Below are 23,625 nucleotides of genomic sequence, written 5' to 3'. Positions count from 1 at the left end.
CCACCATAAACGGTGGTTTTATCCATGTATTTTTATTTTGTTTTGTTTTATTTTAGGTTGGGGTGGGATGGTTGTTGAGTGGGGTGGGGATTGGTTTTGTTTTGGTGTAATTGTTTTTTGTTTGTTTGCTTTTATATTTTGTAAATGGAGGCGAGTATGAGGCATAGGATTCCTACTGTGGAGGGGCGAGGGAGGTATGGCGGTGGGGACAGATGTCATAGGCGAAGGGGATCGAGATACGGATATGCTCGTACCCCTTCCAATCTGCGCCCCATCCCGAGAGACGAGGGTAGGGTGAGCAAGGATTACTCACCTCCGTCACTGGTGTTGTGCAATGCCAGGTCTATAAGCAACAAAACCGCCACCCTGCGAGATTTCTTCATCTCGCAGGGGGTCGACCTGGCTTGTGTGACGGAGACTTGGGTGTGCGAAGGGGATACTGTTACCTTACGAGAGATGGCACCCCCGGGTTTCTCCGTCCGTCGCAGACTGCGGGCCGGGGGGGAGGGGTGGCATTATTAATCCGGGAAGATTGTTCTTTCAGGGCTCTACCATCGCCATCGATCCCCGGCATTGAATGTGTTGGCCTAGTGTGGGGCTCCGAGGTGAGCTTGGCTGTCTGGCTGGTGTACCGGCCACCTAGCGCACCAGCAGCCACCCTGTCAGGCCTGCTGGAGGCGGTGGCCGGCTGGGCCTTGGAGTTCCCTAACCTATTGGTATTGGGGGACTTCAACATCCATGCTGATGCCACTCCCTCCTCACAGGCTCTGGACCTGGTGTCTTCCATGGCGACACTAGGGCTCTCCCAGTTTGTTTCGGGCCCCACACATCAAGCAGGCCACACGCTGGATTTGATCTTTGGCGTCGGTATAGATGTGATCATGTTTCCTTCGATGAAGGTGCCATGGTCTGATCACTACGCTCTGAAAGCCAGGATTGACGTTCCACCCCCACCCTGCTTAGGTGGTGAGCCGATTTGGGCTCGCCCACAGAGGCTGATGGACCCTGATAGATTCCGTCAAGCCTTGTGGGACCTTTCTCCCCCTGGCGACTCATTGACTGAGCTTGTTGAGGGCTGGAATACCCAGCTCCTGGCAGCCATCAATGAGATCGCACCTAAGCGCCCTCTGCGACCCCGCAGAAACCGGGCTCCCTGGTTTACCGAGGAGCTCCGGAAAATGAAGCGGGACCTCAGACAGCTAGAGCGAGTATGGCGGGGTGCCCGTGACGGAGCTTCAAGAACATCTTATAGGGTTTTTATGAAAACCTACGAGATGGCAGTGAAGGCCGCTAAGAAGTCCTACTTCTCGGCCTCCATTGCATCCGCTAGCTCTCACCCGGCGCAATTATTTAGTATAATTCGGTCTTTAACGTCCCTCGAAGGACAGCCAAATTTAAATAACAATTTGACACACAGCTGTGAGGCATTTGCGAGCTTTTTTGCGGAGAAGGTCCTGTTGCTCTGCCATGACCTCCCTGCCAATTTGGATACAATAAAGGAACTGGAGGCCCCTCGACTGTCCTCGGGTCCAGTATTGGACCACTTTGACCGGATATCCCCAGCCGATGTGGACAGACTCCTCCGAGCTGGAAAGCCCACCACTTGTCCTCTCGACCCGTGCCCGTCCTGGCTGATTAGAGCGTGTCCAGACGAGGTGCGGGCCCCCCTGGGGGATATCATCAATTTGTCCCTTGGCACTGGGACATTCCCAGGGGAACTGAAGGAGGCAGTGGTGCGCCCGCTTTTAAAGAAAACATCATTAGATCCCTTAGATCTATCCAATTACCGCCCGGTTTCGAATCTTCCATTCCTGGTTAAGGTGATTGAGAGAGCGGTTGCGGAACAGCTTGGTAGGTTTCTGGATGAAACATCGGCTCTGGATCCATTCCAGTCCGGCTTCCGCGCTGGTCATGGGACCGAGACGGCTCTGGTCGCCCTAACAGATGATCTCCGCAGGCAGCTGGATCGAGGCGGGTCGGGGCTGCTGATTCTTCTAGACCTGTCAGCAGCCTTCGACATGGTCGATCATGAACTCCTGGACCACTGCCTTGCCGACGTGGGGATCCAGGGCACAGTCCTTCAATGGCTGCGCTCGTTTCTCTCTGGTCGGGGACAGAGGGTGGTGCTTGGGGGGGGGGAATTGTCATCCCGCCACTCCTTGGTGTGTGGAGTGCCCCAGGGTGCGATACTCTCCCCAATGCTTTTTAACATCTTTATGCGCCCCCTTGCCCAGCTTGTCCGGAGTTTTGGGCTGGGCTGCCATCAGTATGCTGATGACACCCAACTCTATCTGTTGATGGATGGCCATCCTGACTCGGCCCCAGACACACTGATCAGATGCTTGGAAGCTGTGTCTGGATGGTTACGTGGGAGCCGGTTGAAGTTAAATCCTTCGAAGACAGAGGTCCTCTGGCTGGGACGGGCCAATATGAGATTGAGGGGGCAACTCCCATCTCTTGCGGGGGTGCAATTAGTGCCAGCACCGTCCGTTAAGAGTTTGGGTGTAATCTTCGATACCTCCCTCTCCATGGAGGCGCAGATTGCAGCTATAACAAAGGAGGCATTTTTTCATCTCCGCCAAGCTAAGCAGTTGGCTCCTTACCTCTCTCGCCCTGACCTAGCCACTGTGATCCACGCGACGGTCACCTCCAGACTGGATTATTGTAACTCGCTCTACGTGGGGCTGCCCTTCAGACTGACCCAGAAACTCCAGCGGGTGCAGAATGCCGCAGCGAGACTCATTACGGGGTCTTCGCTGCGAGATCACATTCATCCGGTGCTATACCAGCTGCACTGGCTCCCGGTGGAGTACAGGATCAGGTTTAAGGTGCTGGTTTTAACCTTCAAAGCCCTATACGGCCTAGGACCCTCGTACCTACGGGACCGCCTCTCCTGGTATGCCCCACAGAGGAACTTACGGTCTTCAAATAAAAACATCTTGAAGGTCCCAGGCCACAGAGAGGTTAGGCTGGCCTCAACTAGAGCCAGAGCTTTTTCGGCTGCGGCTCCAACCTGGTGGAACGCTCTGTCGCAAGAGACAAGGGCCCTGCAGGACTTGACATCTTTCCGCAGGGCCTGCAAGACAGAGCTGTTCCACCAGGCCTTTGGTCAGGGCGCAGCCTGACTCCCTCCTTTGGCAATCTTTACAAAACTTTAGTTTATGGTTGCCATCAATTTTTATTTTAATTGATTTTTATAATGTTTTTACAATGTTGCACTGTTTTAGTGTTGTTAGCCGCCCTGAGCCCGGCTTCGGCTGGGGAGGGCGGGATATAAATAAAATTTATTATTATTATTATTCAGCCGTGGCCTGGTCCACCGTCCCTCAGACCATGTGTTGGGCCAGACTATATTTTTGGGGGGAAATGAACGGATTCCTATGCCCCACAAATAACCCAGGGATGCATTTTAAATAAAAGCACACATCCTACTCATGTAAAAACACGCTGATTCCCAGACCGTCCGCAGGCCGGATTGAGAAGGCGTTTGGGCCACGTCTGGCCCCCGGGCCTTAGGTTGCCTACCCCTGCTTATAATCATGCAGGGAGCCTCCAGCAGTTTAGTGAGATCCCTGCTTTAGAGGCAGATATATGGAAGGTGATGGGGGACAGTGTTTATTCCCACTTGCCCCCCTTAAACACCTGAGAGGGGTGGGAAGGACTTTGGTATAGCCAAAATGACATTTAAAGAACATTAATTCTAGCCATGCTTTATAGCTGTTGACTGTGTAAAGCAAAAAGCAAACTTTTGGGCCGGCTAGGGGGAAAAGGATTTAGTGGAACATCATTGTGGAAAGGGGAAACCTATTCAGGGCAATCATTGCTGTGAGAGGTCATTTGCTTCCATGCATACATGCAGGAATGGATGAGCACAAATGAAGAGAGCCATGAACAAAATGTCACAGAACAATGATCCATCTAATAGAAGTTTTGAAATACACTCTCCTAGACTACAAATCCACTGAGCCAAAGTAAAGGCAAGTCCATAACAGTGTTCATTAACTGGGCACTGTTTATCATAGGCAACTTGTGACTGTGAAGTTGTTCTATTTATCATATGACCTTTGGGAGGTAGAAAATCTGTACCTACTTTGCATTCAATGAACTGATTCTTTTCTTGTGCTGTTGGAAGGTCCTGACCCTCATTCTTCTTCTCATCCGTGAAGGAGGAGTACTGCGTCTCCTTTTGTGTGACTTGACTCCCTAATTTTGCTAACCTCGTGCCTGACATTATGAGATGCTGTGTGATTCTGGAACACTCACTGAAGATCAGCCATGCCATTGGTCTCTGTTACTAGGAAGTTTCCATTTTCCAAGTTCCCACTAGCTTATTTCTATAAAAATAAGATGAAATGTCCTAGTCTTCAGTAATTACATTAGCGAAGTCATATTCCATATTTGACTGTTACTCCTTCAGTAGAAATTCAAGGTAGAACCCCAGAAATCCTGATATTAAAAAACAAGATTTATAGGGATAAATAGTCCTATATAGGGATGAGGGAGATACTTGATTCAGTTTGCATTTAAACTTGCCAAATTCATATTTCCATAGTAATGTGTAATATGTGAACCGAAACAGTTACTGTACTTATCCAAATGTTGCAATGCAGTTCTCCAGCCAAGTTATGTGTACACAAAAATGAATGTACTGTGGCAAAGTATGCATGCAAATGCATATATTAGTGAAAATAATGCACAAAAATATAGTATGTTAGGGATTATTGCTTTGCAGAAATGTGTATGGTAGGCAAAACTGCATATAAAATGTGTATAATAGGAGAAAGTTGCACAAAGATGGTCACATTTTCATGAGGACTTGTTTTTAATGCAAACCAATGTAGAAATGTGCAGAATGGAACTTGGGGAAAATGAAAAACTTAGAAAAACCAATATTGGAATTTTCACCCATCCCTATTCCTGAATAATAATTAGACTATTTAACCGATGATTTTCAAATGTTCGTCATCATCAGTTTGTTTGGGAGAGAGGAACCTGTTCTGATAGGTGTTAACATGGTAGGGCAACCCTGTTTAATTCCCTGAGGGGAAAGTAAAATCCTAGAATGGGCTGTGAAAGTGTTGCTCGGGTAGTAATACTAATAAGCATTCTGGATGGAAGTTTTGTGCCTTCAAGATGCTTTCGAGACTAAGCCTAAGCTTAGTATTTCTGCAAAAACTAACATGCACAAATTAGTCTCCAGCCCTTTCACCAACTATTTCTTGAACCTAGGTCTTATTCCTTTTGTTATTTCAACATGAAGGTGGCAATACCCCACTGGGTTTTAATGAATTATCTCTCAGGTGTTACCACTAGGGTGCAATATTTTTTTAGTCAATCAAAAGGTTTATACAGTGGTACCTTGGTTTAAGAACAGCTTAGTTTATGAACAACTTGGATTAAGAACGCTGCAAACCCGGAAGTAGGTGTTTTGGTTTGTGAACTTTGCCTTGGAATAAGAACATGTTCCGCTTCCTGTTGAGTGTGTTGCATTTGTAAATTGAATCCCCCACTGCTATGGGAAAACACGCCTTGGTTTAAGAACGCTTTGGTTTAAGAATGGACTTCTGGAACGGATTACAGTAAATTCGTAAACTAAGGTACCACTGTAATTCATTAATCTACCTGATCAAGCAGTTAAATGCAGAACACACACAATTTGTACACATTTAACTTGTGTGCATTGAGCTTTGTGTGCTTGGCCAATTAAAAAAATAATAATTAAAAAGGGAATAGAAAGTGGGCAGGCATCCAGGGAAAATAATTTGGCAATCCCACCCGCCACTGCACCCAATGTGTTTTAACTATATGTGATTTTGGCTTTAGGTGCCATCCCTGGAATGTAATCCCTGCATAAATTGCAGGCCTATTGTACTGCAGTCTGCTTTTAAGATTAGAAGAACCACCATGGGGAAAAAATAAACACTCAAGCCAAGCAAGCCAATGTGGTGGTAAGGTTAGAGGCTTGGAATGGAACCTGGAAGACCATGGTTCAAATCTCCACTCATGGCCATGGAGGTCATTAAGTGTACCTTGGGCCAGTCTCTTTCTCTTAGCCCAACTACTTCACAGGGTTGCTGTGAGGATAAAATGGAGGGTGGGTTACCATCTGAAGGCAGCCCTGTTTAGGGAAGCTTTTAGTGTTTGATGCATTACTGTATTTTAATATTATGTTGGAAGCCGCCCAGAGTGGCTGGGGAAGCCCAGCAAGATGGGTGGGGTATAAATAATAAATAATAAATTATTATTATTATTTCTTGAGCTCCATAAAGGAAAGGCAGAGTATAAATGTAGGGGTTTTGGTTTTTTTAAGTTTTACAAAAATGCTGCAGCACACTGCTGGAATCTCCCCATTTAGGAAATGTGTGTTGTTTGTGTGTGCGTATGTGCATGCACACTCTTTTCAGTTTGTCATGACAGCATCTTGTAAATGATCCTTAAGCAGTGCATTTGAGCATAGCCATCATATTGGTTTAAACTCAAAATTTTTGCTGTTTTTCATTGTAATGCTGGTTAGATTTAAATTCATGAGAAAGGTTCTTGTATGTCTAACAGCTAGCCAATCGGTTTATTTCCTTTGATGCCAACAGGCCCAAGAAACAGCAACAATAGAACTGGGGAATTTCTCTGTGTGTACTTAGGAAATTCATGGGAAGTACCATATTTAAAGGTGAACTTTCTAATGTGATTTTATATCCCTGTTAAAAAGGAGGTCTTAGTAAGATAGCATCCAATTCAGTTGACTATCTATATAATCCTCATGTCATGATACTGCTTCCATTTCTGGAGCAGATTTGTTGGATTTCTGGCACACTTGTGCCTTTAGATTCATTCAAATGTGGTTAATATAAACTAGGGCTATTAACATCTGCACTTTTTAATTCACTTTGAAAATATTCTCGTTCTGTCTGGGTGAAAGCTTTCCCAGTTCTCAGCTACATTTTCAAAGCTACAGTTTCATCTTTTTTTGGGGGGGGGGAGAAGGGAGTCAATATTGGTTTAAAATGATTGCATTGCTTTATGAAATAATAATTGGTGCAATGAATGTCAGGAATTCTAATTAATTTACATATGCATTAGAGTCCACTGTCATGAAAGACCTTACTTTGCTTTCCAGCACATGAAATTAAATATTTATTCCTGTTGTGATTTCATATATACATAGTTAATACCTCTCCCATAATACCACCTGCTCACCGCCATATGTCATACGCCTTAAAGTTCACATGTAACGCAGCCTAATGGCATTCAGGCTAACATGCTCCTGGAATGAGAACAGACAATTAGGTGAAATTACTTGGATCTTCAGGATATATCTACTTACATGGTATTAGTTCGCAGGAGTACTAAAAAAGCTGCCTAAAGCCTCGGGACATGATTATCTACAAGCCATTTCAGCTGGGGTATTTGCACTTAATTTGATCTATGGTTCATGCTCTTTTGAACTGCTGTGCTGGGATAGCTGAGCATAATGTTGGCATTGTGGGTCCCAGCACCCATGAGAGAAAGGAAGAGAGAGATTGCAGCTTGGCTGCAACACAGCCTTCAGCCAGCAGACTCTGCCCCAATTGCCAGGATTGGGAACAGGCAGCTCAATGTCATGCAGCAACTCCCTGGTTGCATTACTACTCTGGCCTGTCTCTTGTATTGGACTTCATGTCCCATGGAAGTCAAGGAAGATAATGCATTACAAGTGTGCCTACACAGTTTTAAATGGGTAGCAAATACCATTAGCCTTCAATAGTGCTACTTTATTTGGTAAAACTGCTAATGTTCAGGAACTTGATCTTTGTTCATCTAGCAAATGTTTTCTGTTGACTTGAATAAAAATACAACAGTGTTGCAGTCTGTAAGTATTGCTCATGGATAATGCGGGGGAGGGACTGGATTATGTGACAAAGTTAATTCATGGTGTTTCAACATCTGATAGTGGGTTCTGCAAGGAAGAGTAATTGATTCAGTAGCTTCCTAGTACCTTGGATATACCTGCCTGTGTGCAGCTGTTGCATTTACCTTGAAAGTTTGCCAGCAAGCATCAAATAAGACATGAAAACAGTAAGTTGCTGGTGGATTTGCTTGTTATTTATTTGGACTTAGCGGGGGGGTTTTTTGTACCAATTAGAGAACCCTCAGAAAAACTAAATTCTTTTCAAAAGTCTATGACAGCGTTGGGTGTCCAGCTGTTGTTAGACTACAACCCCCATCATCTCTGACCACTGGTCCTGCTAGCTAGGGATGATGAGAGTTGTAGACCAACAACAGCTGGACACCCAAGTTTAAAAAACACTGGTATATGATATTGATACACCTATAGGAAATCCCCATTGCTCCACCCTTTCTCAAAAGTTCCCCTTGCAAGCTGGAGGACTGGTAGAAAAAGAATTGCTAGGAGCTCCATTTATGTGGCTTTCTGGTAGCATTGGGCAATCCTTTCTGCATGAGTGTCCAGGCTAGGGAATCCAGGACCTAAATATGAGATCTCCATCATTGTTGCAAAGAACTGAGCTGCAAGACATTGAAAATTCCATCCCCCCCCCCCCCGCTGCTTGAAAGCTTTGGGTGTTTCTAACTATGCAACCACTCAATCCTTCAAGATGGAACCATTGCTGCATCACCTACCAGTCTTCCTCCAAAGGAAGCCCTGTAGTAGCAGAGGTTTCAGGAATGCAATTTACAGGCCTCCTTAAAGCAGTGTTCCTGCCTTAAAGTATAGACCTTAAAGAAGAGGCCTCTGCCACTATAAACCCTCCCTGCCACAACACACTTCTCTCCAACAAATGTATATTTTGGTAGTGGCCTCACAGCTGTGAAATGTGAACCCGAGTGAGATTGAGGAAACTCCAGTCCCTCAGTACTTTAAAATGGCCCTTTAAGACATATTTCGTGGGTGAATATTACTTGGGCTAAAGAAAATATTGTGATCTGACTCAAATGTTTTTTACTAGCGGGGAATGGACAGTGCAGCCCAGGAATTCAAACAAACAAACAAAACCAATATGATTTTCGTATAGATCGTGTTGTGAGTTTTGGGGCTGTGTACATACACACACCCCACAGAAAACACCAGACCCAGACCCAATTCAATTTGTGTGTGTGCTAATGTTTATTTATGGTTTATTTCTTCTACTATCTTGATTCAACATGGTGACTGGTGTCCAACTATAGATGAAAACTGCCTCCTCCATTGGGAACCCTCATGGCAGACTGGGTAATACTATATCCAGAGGCATCCAAATTGGCTCAGGTTTGAACAGTCACACCAAAAATCGAGGGGAAGTAATACCAAAGTCACGTTTTGGTCTGCCATCTTAATTCAAAATGGCAGCCAGTATCCCAACCTTGACAAAAACCACTGCCTCCACCTCAGGAATCCTTATGCCAAGTTTGCAACCAGCAGTTTGGACCCATCATGACAAAAGTGGCCAAAGACATGCCAAAATAACATTTCTGACCACCATTTTGATTTAAAATGACAGCTAGTGTCCCACCATCAATGAAAACTGCCTCCCCCACTTCAAGTACCCTTTTGCCAATTTTTATTTGGTATGTTGTAAACTTCTTTGGGTCTGAAAAGCATTCTGTAAGTCCATTAAATAAATGGATATGTAATTCTTAATCTTTGCAGATTTATTAATAGGAAAGGTCTAATATGGGTCACAATGTTATGGGTCTTGGACTGGAAATAGTCTCTCCCAAATTTAATATTAGGTACCAAGAGCTGCTGTTAAAAAGAAAATAATATTTAATATGCATGTTTACTCTGAAGTAAGTCCTACTGTGTTCTGTGGAGCTTATTCCTAGGTGAGTGTTCATAGGGTCCCAGTTTGATTCTCTCAGTGGCAACTGAATTCTTGCAGGCTGAAAGGAGCTGTCACAATGCAGAGGACAGAAAGCGATTTTGTTAAAAGGTTAAAATCAAGACCTTGGAATACAGAAGTACAGTATTTAGTGGCAACAGGACATAAATGGCAAGAATAAATAACAATGTTTGCCAATCTAGAATTATCTTCCTTTGTAACGTTCAATCTGATTTATTCCACCAATTAGTAAATGGATTGTGAATATGGAAATTTATAAGTGGTTAAGTTGAGGCAATTCATCCTTTTCTGAAAAGGATAAAGCTGAAGCTTTTTGCATGTGTCAAACAGGAAGTTATCATAGTAATTTTATTGCACACTTTTAGCCTTATGCAAGATAATGCACAAAGGCTCTTAAATCTAAATGAAGGTAAAAACCACTGGAGTGAAAAGTGCCTCCACTCTTCAAGATATGCCAAAGAATGGGACATGGTAGATACCTGGGGAGGTTGGACAACAGTGACATGCTGACCTTTTGTGAATTTTAATCTGCAAATGCATTTGTGTTCAGGACTGCTAATGCTTTTAGTTGTTGTAAAGGCTTGTTCCTTGATTTTAGAAATTTCAGAATAGAAGAATGTCACGAATCAGCACAATGCATGTCGCATAACAGATTGATCACGGCAGCATCCAAGTCATATGGAGGCTTGATACTAAGCCTGTAGTAGTCAATGAAAGTTGTTTCTCTGGAGCTGAATCAACTGGATTATGCAGGCTACAAAATGGGAAACCACATAGAATTGACAGATAATACCCAATGATGAGAAGTGAAATGTTTTAGAACAATTCAGTCTAGGGGTAATTAGACAAAAAATCTCATAAACAACAATGCTATTCTTGCAAAATAAGCAATTGTGCCTCACTTCACAAGAATGTACTATTTGTTCTTCCACTGACATGGACAACAGTCCTACAAACTATAAGGCTGAATGAATTATATTGACTTCAGCATAATTTAGGCAGCATACTTATGTACATGAATAAACCCTGTGTAGGCGAGCAGTGGGCAGGCATTTGTGAGTTAGTTTGACCCTTGGTTACTTTCTTTCACATATGAGCACTTCAAATGTTGATTTTATGACACTGATTGCAGTGACTTTCTGTTCTTAATGGGAATTCCTAGGCAGGAACAGTAGGTTTTTGCAGCATGGTTGTACGGTTGTTTACATATGCACCTGAACTCAATAAACTGATGAAAACCTAATGAAGGGTTTTGTAAGATATGCAGGATTAATAAATCTTAGCCCTAATAACTCATGCAGCTTTATAAATGAACGAAAGTACATCTTTCTAACATCCCTTTTAGAATTAGGACTCCCATATCCCAATATCCACAATATCCTCCCATATCCACAGAAGAGAGAATTCCAGGTAGTGCAGCTTGTCATGTCAAAGAGTGCCAGGGAGAGAGAAATCTGTGCCTCCTGTAGCTGTTTCATCTGCACAGTTTAAAATGTAATGAACCCTAATCTTGAAAATTTGGTGATCCCAGCAACAGAAGAATAGTTCTTTTTTGGTGTTAATTGAGGAACTGATACTGATGATACTGAGATGAAATTGACTCAAGTGTAAATGTCAACAGAATATGTTCCTACATAGGGTTATCGCCAGTGTGAGAATCCCTGCTTTGAGAATCTGCTGGCTGATTTTCACTGCACTCTTAATATGAATTTTGTGGCATGTGAAATTTCTGTCTTGGGGTTTATGAGGTGGAACACCTCCAGAAGGATACTTATGGCTTGCCATGTCAGTAATTTTCATATTACAAAATCCCTGAATGTGAGATGACATGATAACCTAATAAATCCTTTAAGCTATAATGGCTATTATTGGGTCAAGGTGAACTGGGCAGAGTTTTATACTACACTGTGTCAGTAGTACACTGTGTTAATGTACAATTAACGTTGATGCAAAGATGAAAATAGGATAAGGTTTCTTCCTTTGGAAGGATTTGTCAGGTTGCTTCGTCTGATTTGCAGTGAACACTGTTTCAAATAAATCCTTTTCACAAGGCATGTTTGGCCAGCCTTAAGGTATATTGTATTGCTAGCCCATGTATGCAATATTCCTGAAGGCTTCAGATAGAGGGTCTATCTTCTGGTTTGCCTTTTAAATAGGTGGGCAATCCTTTCCTGCAGAAATAATGTGATGCCTTGAGCAGCTTACCATATGGATTGCACCATCCAGTAATGCTGATGAACATGTGTAGCATCTGGTGGTAGCAATCTACATTGAGAGTGCACATCTCATTGAAATTAATGCAGTGCTGACAAACATGTACATTTGGATGTCATTCTGATCTGCATTGAATCTCTGTTTTCTCCTGTCTTTGTGTAGCTTGTGCAAGGGTTTGCATGTCCTGTTGCTGATTATTTCCCCTTCTCCTCACAGAAATGGACTGCAGGATTTTGCAGGTTTGCTTGTCATCTGCTGTGCTATTTGTGCACATAGACTACTCCTGTGATCTGTGAACTTTCTTTTATAGCATTCCCTTAATGTGATCTGTTAAACATACATATTAGAAGCCTAAGGAGATGTATGAATTAGGCCCAAGTGACAAAAGATAAATATGAACCAGCCCTTAGTTACCATAGTTTCAAAGAAAATTACTGCTTATCAGCTCTCAATCAGACAGCCAATTAAGCATCTTTAACTTCTTTCTAGCAAATTGGATTTCTGTCAAATATCTTCAACATTTTTACTTCCAAAGTAGATTTTACAGGGGAGAGAGATTTCTTTGTTCAATTGATAAAAGACACTTGTTTCAATTTTTTTCAGGGACCAATTTAAAGCATTTCACTTGTAAAACCAAAATTTAGGATTAGTGATTGGCAAACTCTGCTCTCCCTCGATACGGTGGTACCTCAGGTTACATACGCTTCAGGTTACAGACTCTGCTAACCCAGAAATAGTACCTTGGGTTAAGAACTTTGCTTCAGGATGAGAACAGAAATCGTGTGGCGGTGGCGCGGCAGCAGTGGGAGGCCCCATTAGCTAAAGTGGTGTCTCAGGTTAAGAAGAGTTTCAGGTTAAGAACGGACCTCCGGAACGAATTAAGTATGTAACCAGAGGTACCACTGTAACATGATACAAGTCTCTTTCCTTTTTTTTAAAGAGCATAACCTGGATTATTTTTCTGAGCAACCCAAGGCTTGGAAAAATGATGTGCCTTGTCCCATCAGTCCTCCCTGTCCCAAAATCACACCCTATCACACACTCCCCAAACTTCCTCCTTGGCAAACCTGGCAAGCAATGGCAATAGCATTGCTATTGGGAGTAGAGGGAGAAAGGAGAGAAGGGAGCTTTGTACCTTCCCTCCCTTCATCTTAGTACCCTAGCAGTGTTCTGATTAGGAGCCTGCTGAGCTACAAAACACAAAGGGGTCTGGAAGGTGGAGTTCTACTGTTATGAATTGGGGATCCTGGGTGCCAGATTTCCCTCTCCCTAATTTATAGAGTTAGCAAATGCAGGAGATTACAAAGTGCTTTAAGTCTTCACCCAGGTGCGAGACAGCTTAGAAGTGTAAAAATGCAGGCTGAATCAGTTTCTTGGCCAGGGGCTTGCCTGGGGAGAAGAACCACCATGTAGTTAGTACAAAGGAAGGTAATGGGCAACTGACACAAGCATTTACCCTATAATAGAGTGTGAGTCCCTCCTCCCATGAGGGGATGAGGAACCAGGTTCAGAATTTCAGTGTACCATGATGTAAACTGGGAGGTGGGAGGTAGCCTGGGTAATGGGGTGTGATGTCACCACAGGAAAAAAATGTGTCCTTTTAAAGCAGAGGTTTCTAAGAAGGTGGGGAGGCCTCAGTGCGGGGCTGGCTGGGAGAGGCTGCATGCAGAGACCAGGGAACATGGCTAGCTATCGCACTTGCAGAAAGTATAAGGAGAGCAACAAGAAACACTATTGGAGTGTAGAGTTCTGCACTTCCTCCATTTCAAACTCAGGTATAAATATGTGTAAATAAATCATATATCTTAAAGACACTGCAGTCTCCGCCGTGCCTCATTCCAAAGAACACAAACCCTGGTTAAGTGCCAAGACCCCTGGAATTTTGCTACTGCTGAGATTGGGGTGGCCAGTAACCCTACCTTAGGGCTAAAGCTGTTCCTCATCTCTTCTTCTGGCACTCTCTCACTGCTGTTCCCACCACCTTTTGCCAGGCTCAGATTCAAGGGAAAAAATTCAAGGACCTCAAACCCTTTAGTTTCATTAGAGGCAAGTGGAGTTTGTTTGTTTTTTGGTGTGTGTTTTTGTTGTTGTTTTTTGCAAATTCCTCAAGTGCCTCTCCATGCCAGACCTATTATCCAACATTTCAGTCAACCTGAGAAAAGAGGGAGAGTTGTCTCATGCAGGGTGATTACGCATAAGCCAAGAACATCAGGAGGGAACTTAATGGATAAAGAATATTATAGATATACTGAAGGAAAATAGCTTTGTCTGGCAAGCTGAAACGTAACCTGAAGCTTTATCATGCCTTTAATTTTAAAACCAAACACACTACCTTGTACTTTGCTCAAGAGGTACCAAACTTTCCATAAAAAACTGCACATATCAGATTTCTGCCACAGCTGCAGACACCCCAAGTCACAGTGAAGGAATGGTGGCAATTTGCAGTGAAAAATTGATTGCAGTCTGTCCCTGAAGAGAGAAGCAGCAGCAGCCTAGAATCAGACAACTCTTGCTTCTAGTCTGTCACTGAACAAAATAAAGGTAGCTCTCTCTTTGTTTCCAAATGGCCCAGTTTTGCTCCTGATTTCCTTTTCCCTGTTGAGTTGAGGCACTGATTCCACTGTGTTTCCTGCTAGGCATTCTGTTGGTTTGCTTACTTTACAAGGAACACTGAAAACATTTAAGGATAATTGAAATAAACAGGAGAAAATATTAAAACACATCATGTCTGGATAGGCTTGTCTAAACCAAAAATATTTTAAGCAAGTGCCAAAAAGGCGCTTGCCCTGATGGCAATAAGCAGGAAGTTCCAAAGTGTAGCTGCTGCTACACTAAAATATTGATTTCTTACAACTGTGAAGTATCATGTCGCACCTGTAACAGTGCAAGTTCTGCAGATTAAAGCAGTTGAGTGGGCACATATAGGGCAAGGCAGTCCCCATTAAGGACCTGTGATCCCTACTGGCTTTTCAGGATCACCTTCTTGTCTTCAGAATAACTGGCTCTCATAGGGCCTACACAATTGTCTCTTCCCCTCCCCCCATGAGCAACAGGAGCTATGCCCCCTCTCCAGTTAGTACTGCCCCAATGATATCCTTGTTTCTACAACAACTCTGCTATCACTATTCAAACATAACTGGGTCCTCGGAGGAGAAATCTTGTTATAGGACAAACCTTTCAGTGGAGCAAAACCTCATTCACATCATTTGAAAAGGGAGAGGGGGGACATTAACTCAATACACTTCAAAGGAAAATAAATAAAATAATTTATTAAAATGGAGGATGACTGCTGCATTACATACAGGCAACCACATTACACAGAGATGATGTTGCTGCAGGATATACTGTGTGAAGCAGCTTCAGTTTATTACTGATATAATTTGCCAATATGCATATCCAGGACAAAGCCTCTAACAATTATTGCTATTATATTCAGTCTTTTCTCAACTTAGCTTGTTGACACCCATTGAAATAAAAGTCTAAAGTACTCCAAAACACGTCAAATGATTATTCGAGTTCAGGTATGTGCATAGATTTCTGGGTTTGTTTTGGCCAGCAGTTAATAGTCCAGATGCCCAGCCATAGAAGTTATTTTTCTAATATGGGCATCTGGTTCCTTGGCACACATACTTGGCTTGGATAAAGGCAGGGACACTTAGCAGACTGGCTATCCACTTTGTAACCATTAAAAGGGAATGAATACTGCATTGTGCTGGCCCTACGCCTGCTATTTACTATTATAGCTTACCAGGGTGCAATCTGTAGGAGAAGCTGAGATAAGGAGTGGCCACAGAGCAGAAAGGTCCTCCAAAGATTTAGCAATTTAAGGAAAGTAGCTGCTAAGCAGCATCCTTTCCTTGCTGACAGCCTGCAGTGACTAGATCCTGCTTCAAGATTGCCTTTCACCATTTCACCAGAAACACGGGTACTGAAACCTTTGGCTATATAATGTAATCGTACACAAGGGGATTGTTGCAGGAATATTGTTTTCCTAAGGAATATCCAATTAACAACCAGCTAAAATCTTACTGTAATTTTGACTGAGGGTATACCTGTTGGAAAGCAGGTAACAGTTGTGAAAGTAGTGTGTACCTGTGGGGTCCTGCTGCTGCATGCCTTTGTTTGGGTGCAAGAAGATCACTAGTACAAGGTGGTAAGCAAATGGTGCATCACTGAGCAATTGTCTGTATCTGTAAATTGGGATTTATATGAGAAGGTTTTACTTCAGTGATGGTGCACATCCTTTCTATGCAGAAGGTCCCAGGCCCTGGTGTGCCCAGGTAAGTTTGAGAAAAGCCTGAAACCCTTGGAGATCTGCTGCCAGTTAATACGGACAGTACTGAGCTAGATGGTCGGACTTGCTATAAGGCAGCTTCCTATGTCCTTAAATATAGTCAAATTATAAGCCACTTTTACACTTTGCCCAAAGTGGCTCACAATAAACATAAACATTATCATATAATGTTTTGTAACATATCATGCTTTGAATTTACTGATACACTTTTAAATAAACATTTAGCATTGCAAAGCGTATCAGTAAATTCAAGTAAGGCAAAATAAACACTCAGTGAACGTAGGATACATTTACTGTTACACTGTAGTCAAAACAAAAAAATTACACTGTAGTAATCTAGACTGAATGCATAACAAGTGCAGAGCAAAATCAAACATAAGAAGAGAGGGGAAAGCTACACCACACTACCAGTTCTCATCTTGCTGCACTCCAACAGGACACAGTGTCAGTGGCGTAAGTGAAGTTCAGAGAGCTCCTTACTCTTTTCAGCACCATTCATTATTAGGTTTACTGGGGACAGCTCCCTGCTCTCAAGTGCGGCTGTAAGAAAGACATCAGTTTTCTCAGCTGGTCAAATATGCCCCCTGCATCTAAGCAGCTCAAAATGTCAGTGTTTCCTCTGATACTTCTTATTGTCCTGCATCACCATACAGCCTCTGTGCACCGAGAAGTGCAGACCCTTGCCCTCCTCCAGGACCTTGGGAAAAGTTACCGGTATATTCTTGATTATTATCATCATCACCAGCTTTTCTCACCAGATGGCTTCCATATTGGATCATTTGCTGCTGGACTCTTGTGTGGGTCTGCTCCTTCATACCCCTGGAATAATGGAACACCCTCAAACATACTCTTTCTTGTCCACCTCATTTATTCAGCATAGCACATACAAAAACACAGTAAAAAGAAATCCACAATAATAAAAAATCATTATTAAACACAGCAGATTTCAGAGCAGCAGGTAAGATTTATTTCACGTGCATTCCAGTGTGTTAGAAAGAACAATGCTGGAATACTTGAGTTTGAGCAGTAGGATATTTTGAAGAAAAGAAGGGACTAAGGCTGTCCAAAATGATGCCCACTGAAAAGAAAAAAAAGTATTTTTTCACCCTACTGTGGAAACAAAGGGGACATTGGATGGGGAGGATTCTCTAGCAGATGGGAACTTTAAGCAATATTCTGAATATGGAGGAATAAGGTGGTGTGTGTGGTACAATTGCTGACTCACAACTGATTGAAATGTGATGCTTTCTGGTGAATCAGACCATTTGACCATCAAGTCCAATATCGTCTACTGCTCTAACTGGAAGCAGATATTGCATGCAGATGTCCTCCCAACCCTTTAACCCCTTAAGATCCTTTTAACTGCAGATGCCAGGGCTAAACCTAGGACTCAGGAAATAAAAACATGAGCTCTGCCACATGCCTCTCTACTGACAATATGGATTGTTTAATTCAGACATGTCCAGAGTCCGTTTCGGGGGTCTAATCTGGCCCACTGGTCGATTTAATCCAGCTTCTGTGGCAGTTTATTTCCTGGGGGGAAATCCTGGGAAAAGCTCAAGAACTCTGGTCAGCCCTCACGCATGTTCACTTCATCAAATCTGGCCCTCTTTGAAAAAAGTTTGAGCACCCCTGGTTTACTTTATTTGTATGCCAGACTTATCTAACGGCCATGTGGTATTACAGTATTCCAATTTTATTATATATACCACTGAAGCAAGCATAGCTATAGTGGTTTTATTAATTGGGGGGTGTATAAAATTAGATTTGCTAAATAATCCACTCTCAACTTAGATTTTCAATTAAGTTTCCATCTATGAGATTAGAGCTAGAAAATTTAAAAGTAAATAAACCATTGGATAACTTCTTGTGAACTGAGGATGTTTTTCTTTCCCCCCATATTATAAATCAAATATTCCATTATTACTGCTTGCAGAGCTTCAAATGGAACTGCATTCTAACTGCAATATTAGGCCCCTAGGTTGCAAAACTGCAGGCAAAGACTTGTACTATAAGCAGAAGAGACACAAGAGTAATGCTTTGTTCTTGCAGAATTTTAATACTGCCTAATGTGAATTCCACTTTTCAATAAAGTGTTATTCTTCTAGAAAGTGCATCATAAAGTTCAGAATTGGCCTCATGTACAATACTTGTAGCAACTTATATTATGGTTACACCACACCTTGATAATCTATAGCTCTTCTACCTGTGACGCCTACCATGTTTGGTCTAAGTCGAGAGCAAATCTCCCAAACAGCCAGGCTTCTAAAAGCAGGTACATACCAGTCTGTCCCTGTGCTGCCCAGTCTAGCTCTGCTCAAGTGGCCTAACTAGAAGCCTGGAAACCTTGCATGATGATGAAAATTGCTGCCTAGAAAACAGCAAGTGGTGCAGGCCTTAAGATGCTTCCACACCTGACCTTAAAAAGACAAAAGCAGGTTCACCCTCCCCGTCTGGACCTCTTACAGAAACACCAACACCTGGGTGTGGGTGGAATGGCACCCTTTCTGGAATCTGCTAATCAAAAGCAGCCCAGCCCAGCTATGATGGATAGTTTCCTCCAGGGGCCAATCAAGAAAGTGCAGGATGCTGGGTCATGCCATTCTATTACAAAAACCCAATAAGAGTCCTGGATCAGGCCAATGGCTCATCTAGTTCAACATCCTATTCTCAGTAGCCAACCAGATTCCCGTGGGAAGCCTTCAAAGGACACTCTCCCCACCTGCAGCTGGTCTTCACACACACTAACAAAATCATGAGGAATTTCTACCTGTGAGGGCAAATACTATTTTTTAACATTATCCACAAAAGTTAGCAGGACTTAGCAATGCTAAGCTGGGCAAGGCTACTTCCATGCCCCACTGCCTCTATAGGGAGGGGGTGAGGCTGACTCCACAAGATTGCTGATCCGAGGGTTCGAATCCCCATTTGGCCATGCAGCTCACTGGGTGACCTTGGGCCAGCCTAACCCGCTTCACAGGGTGGTGGGGGTTGAAATGGGGGGGCGGGGACTATGCGCACCCCACGAGCTCTTGGGGGAATAAAATGAAGAACCCCCAAATTACACTCGCGTCGAGACGCATGCCCGCGCTCCTCCTCTTCCAGGCCCCTTGCTCCCCGGTACTTCAGCGTCAGCGCCCCCCCTAACTCTTGACAGGGAAGGGCCGCGGGAAGAAGTTCCCCTCAGAGGTCGCGCGCCGTCTACCTGCGGCCGCGCCACGTGAGCACCATTACTGCCCCGGGCGCGCGAGGTCACGGGGCCCTGGGCGCCTCGGGCGCGGCCCCGCCTCGCGAGCTCGCCTCCCTCGCCGGCCTCGTGGCGGTGCCTTCGTCGGCGTCCTTTCGAAGCTCGTCCCTCCGGGGTGGTCCTCCTCTCTCGGAAGCTCCACTGCAGCAAGAAAAAAAGCTGCTCCCGCTGCCGGGGGAAGAGTTCCCCAGGCCGCCGCCGCGGTTGGCCAAAGCCGAACTGTAGGGGAGGAGCCTGGGCTTTAATGCACCATCAGGTTCCAGCAAAGCCGCCGCCGCCGCCACAGCACAAGCCCGAGCAGCTTTTTGCAGCAGCAGCAGCAGCAGCAGCAGCGACGACTCGCGCTCCGCCAGCCTGGGCTGTTCGGCGGCGCTTTGCAGCAGAGCCCAGCCCGCGGCACCCCGCGCCCCACCTCCCGCCTGCCTGCCTGCCGCAGCGGCGCCAGTCCTCCTGCCTCCCCGGAGAGAGAGAGAGAGAGAGAGGAAGACCCCCGCCTCTCCACCCTCACCGCCTCGGGCCGTGGCTTCACGGAACACCCGCCCCCCCTCCGCACTGAAATAATTAAAGAAAAGAAGAAGAAGAAGAAGAAGAACCGAGCGAGGAAGAAGAGCCTTGACGCCGGAGCAGTGCGATCTTTGCGGGAGCGGACACCATTTTGTGGCTAGCGGCTGCCTGACTTGCTGCATGCGGAGGAGAGGTGGGCAGCCAAAAGGGGAACCTGTTGGGCGCCGCGATCGGGAAGTCGCCCAGCTGCGGCACTTCTTCGCCCTGGAATTGGGGGTTGCAGCAGCGTCCCTGGGAATCGGATCGTGCGCGGCAGCAGCAGCCTTGGGAAGAGGAGGAGGGAATTCGGAGGTTGTGCAGCAGCAGCAGCAGCAACCGCAGCGTCGGCAACAGCAGCAGGCGGCGAAGGGAAATTGGACCTTGCGCATCCCCATTCCTGGGTGGAGGCGAAGGAGATTTGCACCTTTGCGTCAACGGCACGAAGAGAAAGGCATTTGGACCTTTGCAACAGCAGCGTCCCTGGCAGGAGGAGGAGGAGGTGAAAGCTTGCTTGCATATATATAGATTACATACACACACACACACACACACGTACATATTTTCCCCCCTTGCAGGGCAGGAGCATGTTGGTCTCGATGCAGCTCCCCTTCCCTCCTGTCCACTGATCCCAGGCTTGGTGGGGCGATGATGGATACTTGCCTGCTTGTTCTCACTTCCCACAAAAGTAAGCCCGCTGTCAATGGAGGAGGACATTGATACCCGCAAGATAAACAACAGTTTCCTGCGCGATCACAGCTATGCAACAGAAGGTAATGGATGGCCCAGCCGGTTAGGGGTGGGGGGGGGGGAAGGAAATAAAAAAATAAATAATGGGGTGGGTGAAGAGAGGCAGTCCACTGCGGGGAGGCTCCTTGCCAAAGCGCAGCTCCGAGTCGGCAGCACAACGGCGCTGCGCTTGGCCGCAAGATCGGACCTAGCTGGGCAATCGCGGGGAACTGGTGGCATGGTTGGTTGGTTTGGCAGCTGCGCGGGCAAGACGCGCCATAGGGCGCCGGTGCCTGGCAAGCTGGGGCCCCGAGCAGCAGGTGGATCAGGGCGGAAGGTCCCTCGAGCGCTGGTCGAGGGCGCCCGGGGTTATGTCGCCGCCGGTTCACTGGGGCCCTGATCGCACCTCGACGTGTCAGCAGCCTGGCGTGCTGCGCTCCCCAGGTGTCTGCAGCCTCCCCTTGCACCCGGCGTTTGCGCGCTCTCTCTCGGCTGCTACCTCTTAATTCTCAGGGAAGTGTAAATTAATGACTGGTTGCTTACAAGGCAGGAATTGGGCCGGTTCACTCTGCTGGGGTGCTGCGTTACCCAAGCTCGGCAATGCAACGATTCAGTGCCAGGGAGGGTGGGGGTAAACCCTGGATGTATCACGATGACGACAGACCCAAGCTGTTTCCAGTGGAAAGGGCCAGGGAGCTGTAAGGCAGGTGTCGACATGCTTACGGGAAACGAATGCAATGGTAGGTAGCCGTGCTGCAGAGTCGATTCTGCTGAATCAACTGGGAGTGGAAAGGAAAAGGGGGTTAAAACAGAGAGGTGTTGTGGATGAAGGAAAAGAAATGGCTTCTCTGGGCCTGGTTTTCTCACTGATAATGGGTCCTTGTCTTGTGGTCTCCCCCCCCATCCCCCCTTTCAATTCATCAGAGGCTTCAGTGAGCCACTACTGAAGATATTGAGCTTTGGCTCTGAAGATAAAATGGAGAAACAGGATGGTGGGGAGGGAGGGAGGGCAAAACAAGGATTTACCTGAAAGAAATGGCATGGGGGGGGGGAAGGGTGGAATCTAAACTTGGCTCGCCTGTGATTTACTTAATCTGCAGATAAATCCCAGGAAGGATGGCGGTAGCTGCATGTGGCTCTGACTTGCTCCTGTAGTTCCGTTCCCAAGTATGTGAGCCCCCCCACTGGGCCGTGCAGTGGGGATGGTGGAAATCGGAAATGGGGTCTTGTGTTTGAAATAGGCGTTGGTATTCTTGGGGTTTGGCCAAAATCTTTAGGTTGGCAGTGATTTTTTTCACTTTCAAGACAAGAAGGTGTATGGAGGGCGGAAATTGGGTACCACAATACCTCCCAAATGTGTTTGAGGTTTAGGATTGATTGTTAAATCCTCTGGGAATTGTAGCTTTGTCAGGGGAATAGAGGTCTCCCAAGAGCTCTCAGTGCCCTTAACAGAATATAGTTCCCAGCATTCTTTGGGGGAGGTCATGAGTGTTTAAAGTGGTATGATACTGCTTTAAATGTATAGTGCAAATGGGGCCTTGGTTGGAAACAACTCTGTTTCCATTTAGACAGTGGAAGTAGCCAGAGCAGGCCAAGATATGCAGAAGGCTACAATAATGTGTGCGAATAATAGGTTGGGGCTGCAGTTGGTACCTGGGAGTAAGTCCCATTGAACTCACCGAGACTTACTTCTGAGTAGATGAGTTTAGGATTTGACTTTTCCTGTACTTTACAAATGATTGCTTTAAAAAACAAGTTTTATTGCTAAAACTGGGTCGTGATTGAAGCCTTCTATTGGATGAAATAGGGATAGGTTCTGCTGTTCTCTTGGAGGCAGTTTATGTAAGTTAATCAAAAAGATCCATTTAATCCTTTGTGGTAAATTAGGCACTACTCAAATGTGTGGCTGTCTTAACTGTCATAACTTCAATGCCTTCTAAGCCACCTCCTCAGGCTACTACTTGACTGATTCTCCCAAGGGTTGCCCCGCTAGAACTTCCCTAGGAATCTGATCACTGATTTCAGCAATAATTTAAAATCTGAATAATTCTGAATACATCTACTTATATAAAAATGGCTGTTAAAGAGATAACCTATTGCCAGGAAATTTTTAGGTGTTTGTATATTAGTTAACTTAAGTATGAGTGTCTGCCTCTTACTCATGTAGAACAAAGCAACACTTTGATATTTTTGAGCAAAATGGAGAATGGAAAAAGATCCAAGGAATTTGGTATTTTTCTTCCCCACACAGAAAAACTATGAGTAAGACATTCCATTGCAGCCTTTATGCTGGCTGTTCTAAGTAGGAAGAATTGGATTTTCAAGTGAAGATGGTATTGTATTAACAGAAGGGCGGATATGGTATTCCCCCCCAGTAACCTGTTGCTAGTTGGAAACGACATAGGGTTGTCTTTTAAGGCATGCCTTGAATCCCATACTTCTGTGTAGAGCAAATAATGTATAGGCCATCATCATCAATAGGCAATAGTTAAAATAATTCCTTAAGCAGCTCCACCCATTTTCAGTGCAAGCCCTGTAAACACTATTAGCCAATTCACAAATAACACTTAAGCCAAACCATGGCTTAGCTTGAATGAGCAAAACGTGGATTCCTGGAGAGAAGGTTGACACCTCCAGGCCTGCTACAGTGAGGCAAGTCAGAGTTTGGCTTAGTGTTATGTTCAAACCTGGGCTCATGGTTTATCTCACTCCTGATAAGCCTCAATCTATAGCCAATGCTTGTTTTATGGCCCTCCACATGCATTTTGTATGAGGCAGTTAAACCA

General features: G+C 44.9%; 1 protein-coding gene across 5 annotated transcripts in view; it reads left to right on the top strand.

Annotated features, from left to right (window-relative positions):
• Positions 1 to 23,625, top strand: part of PPP2R2B (protein phosphatase 2 regulatory subunit Bbeta) — a 253,230-nt gene that overhangs the window by 63,262 nt on the left and 166,343 nt on the right. The window contains exon 1 of one of the 5 annotated variants that reach the window (XM_083600233.1): positions 19,846 to 20,883. The exons of 3 other annotated variants lie outside the window; for them this stretch is intronic. In XM_083600233.1, coding sequence (XP_083456359.1) covers positions 20,814 to 20,883 — 70 coding nt within the window. In that variant the 5' untranslated portion in view covers positions 19,846 to 20,813. Of the gene's footprint in view, positions 1 to 19,845; positions 20,884 to 21,470; positions 21,580 to 23,625 lie in introns of those variants that run through there. One more of the 5 variants, XM_083600231.1, reaches the window with a different exon arrangement.

Source organism: Podarcis filfolensis (genome assembly GCF_964270895.1).
Source record: "Podarcis filfolensis genome assembly, chromosome: 2".
Lineage (NCBI taxonomy): Eukaryota > Metazoa > Chordata > Lepidosauria > Squamata > Lacertidae > Podarcis > Podarcis filfolensis.
This window is presented reverse-complemented; position numbering and strand designations above follow the sequence as displayed.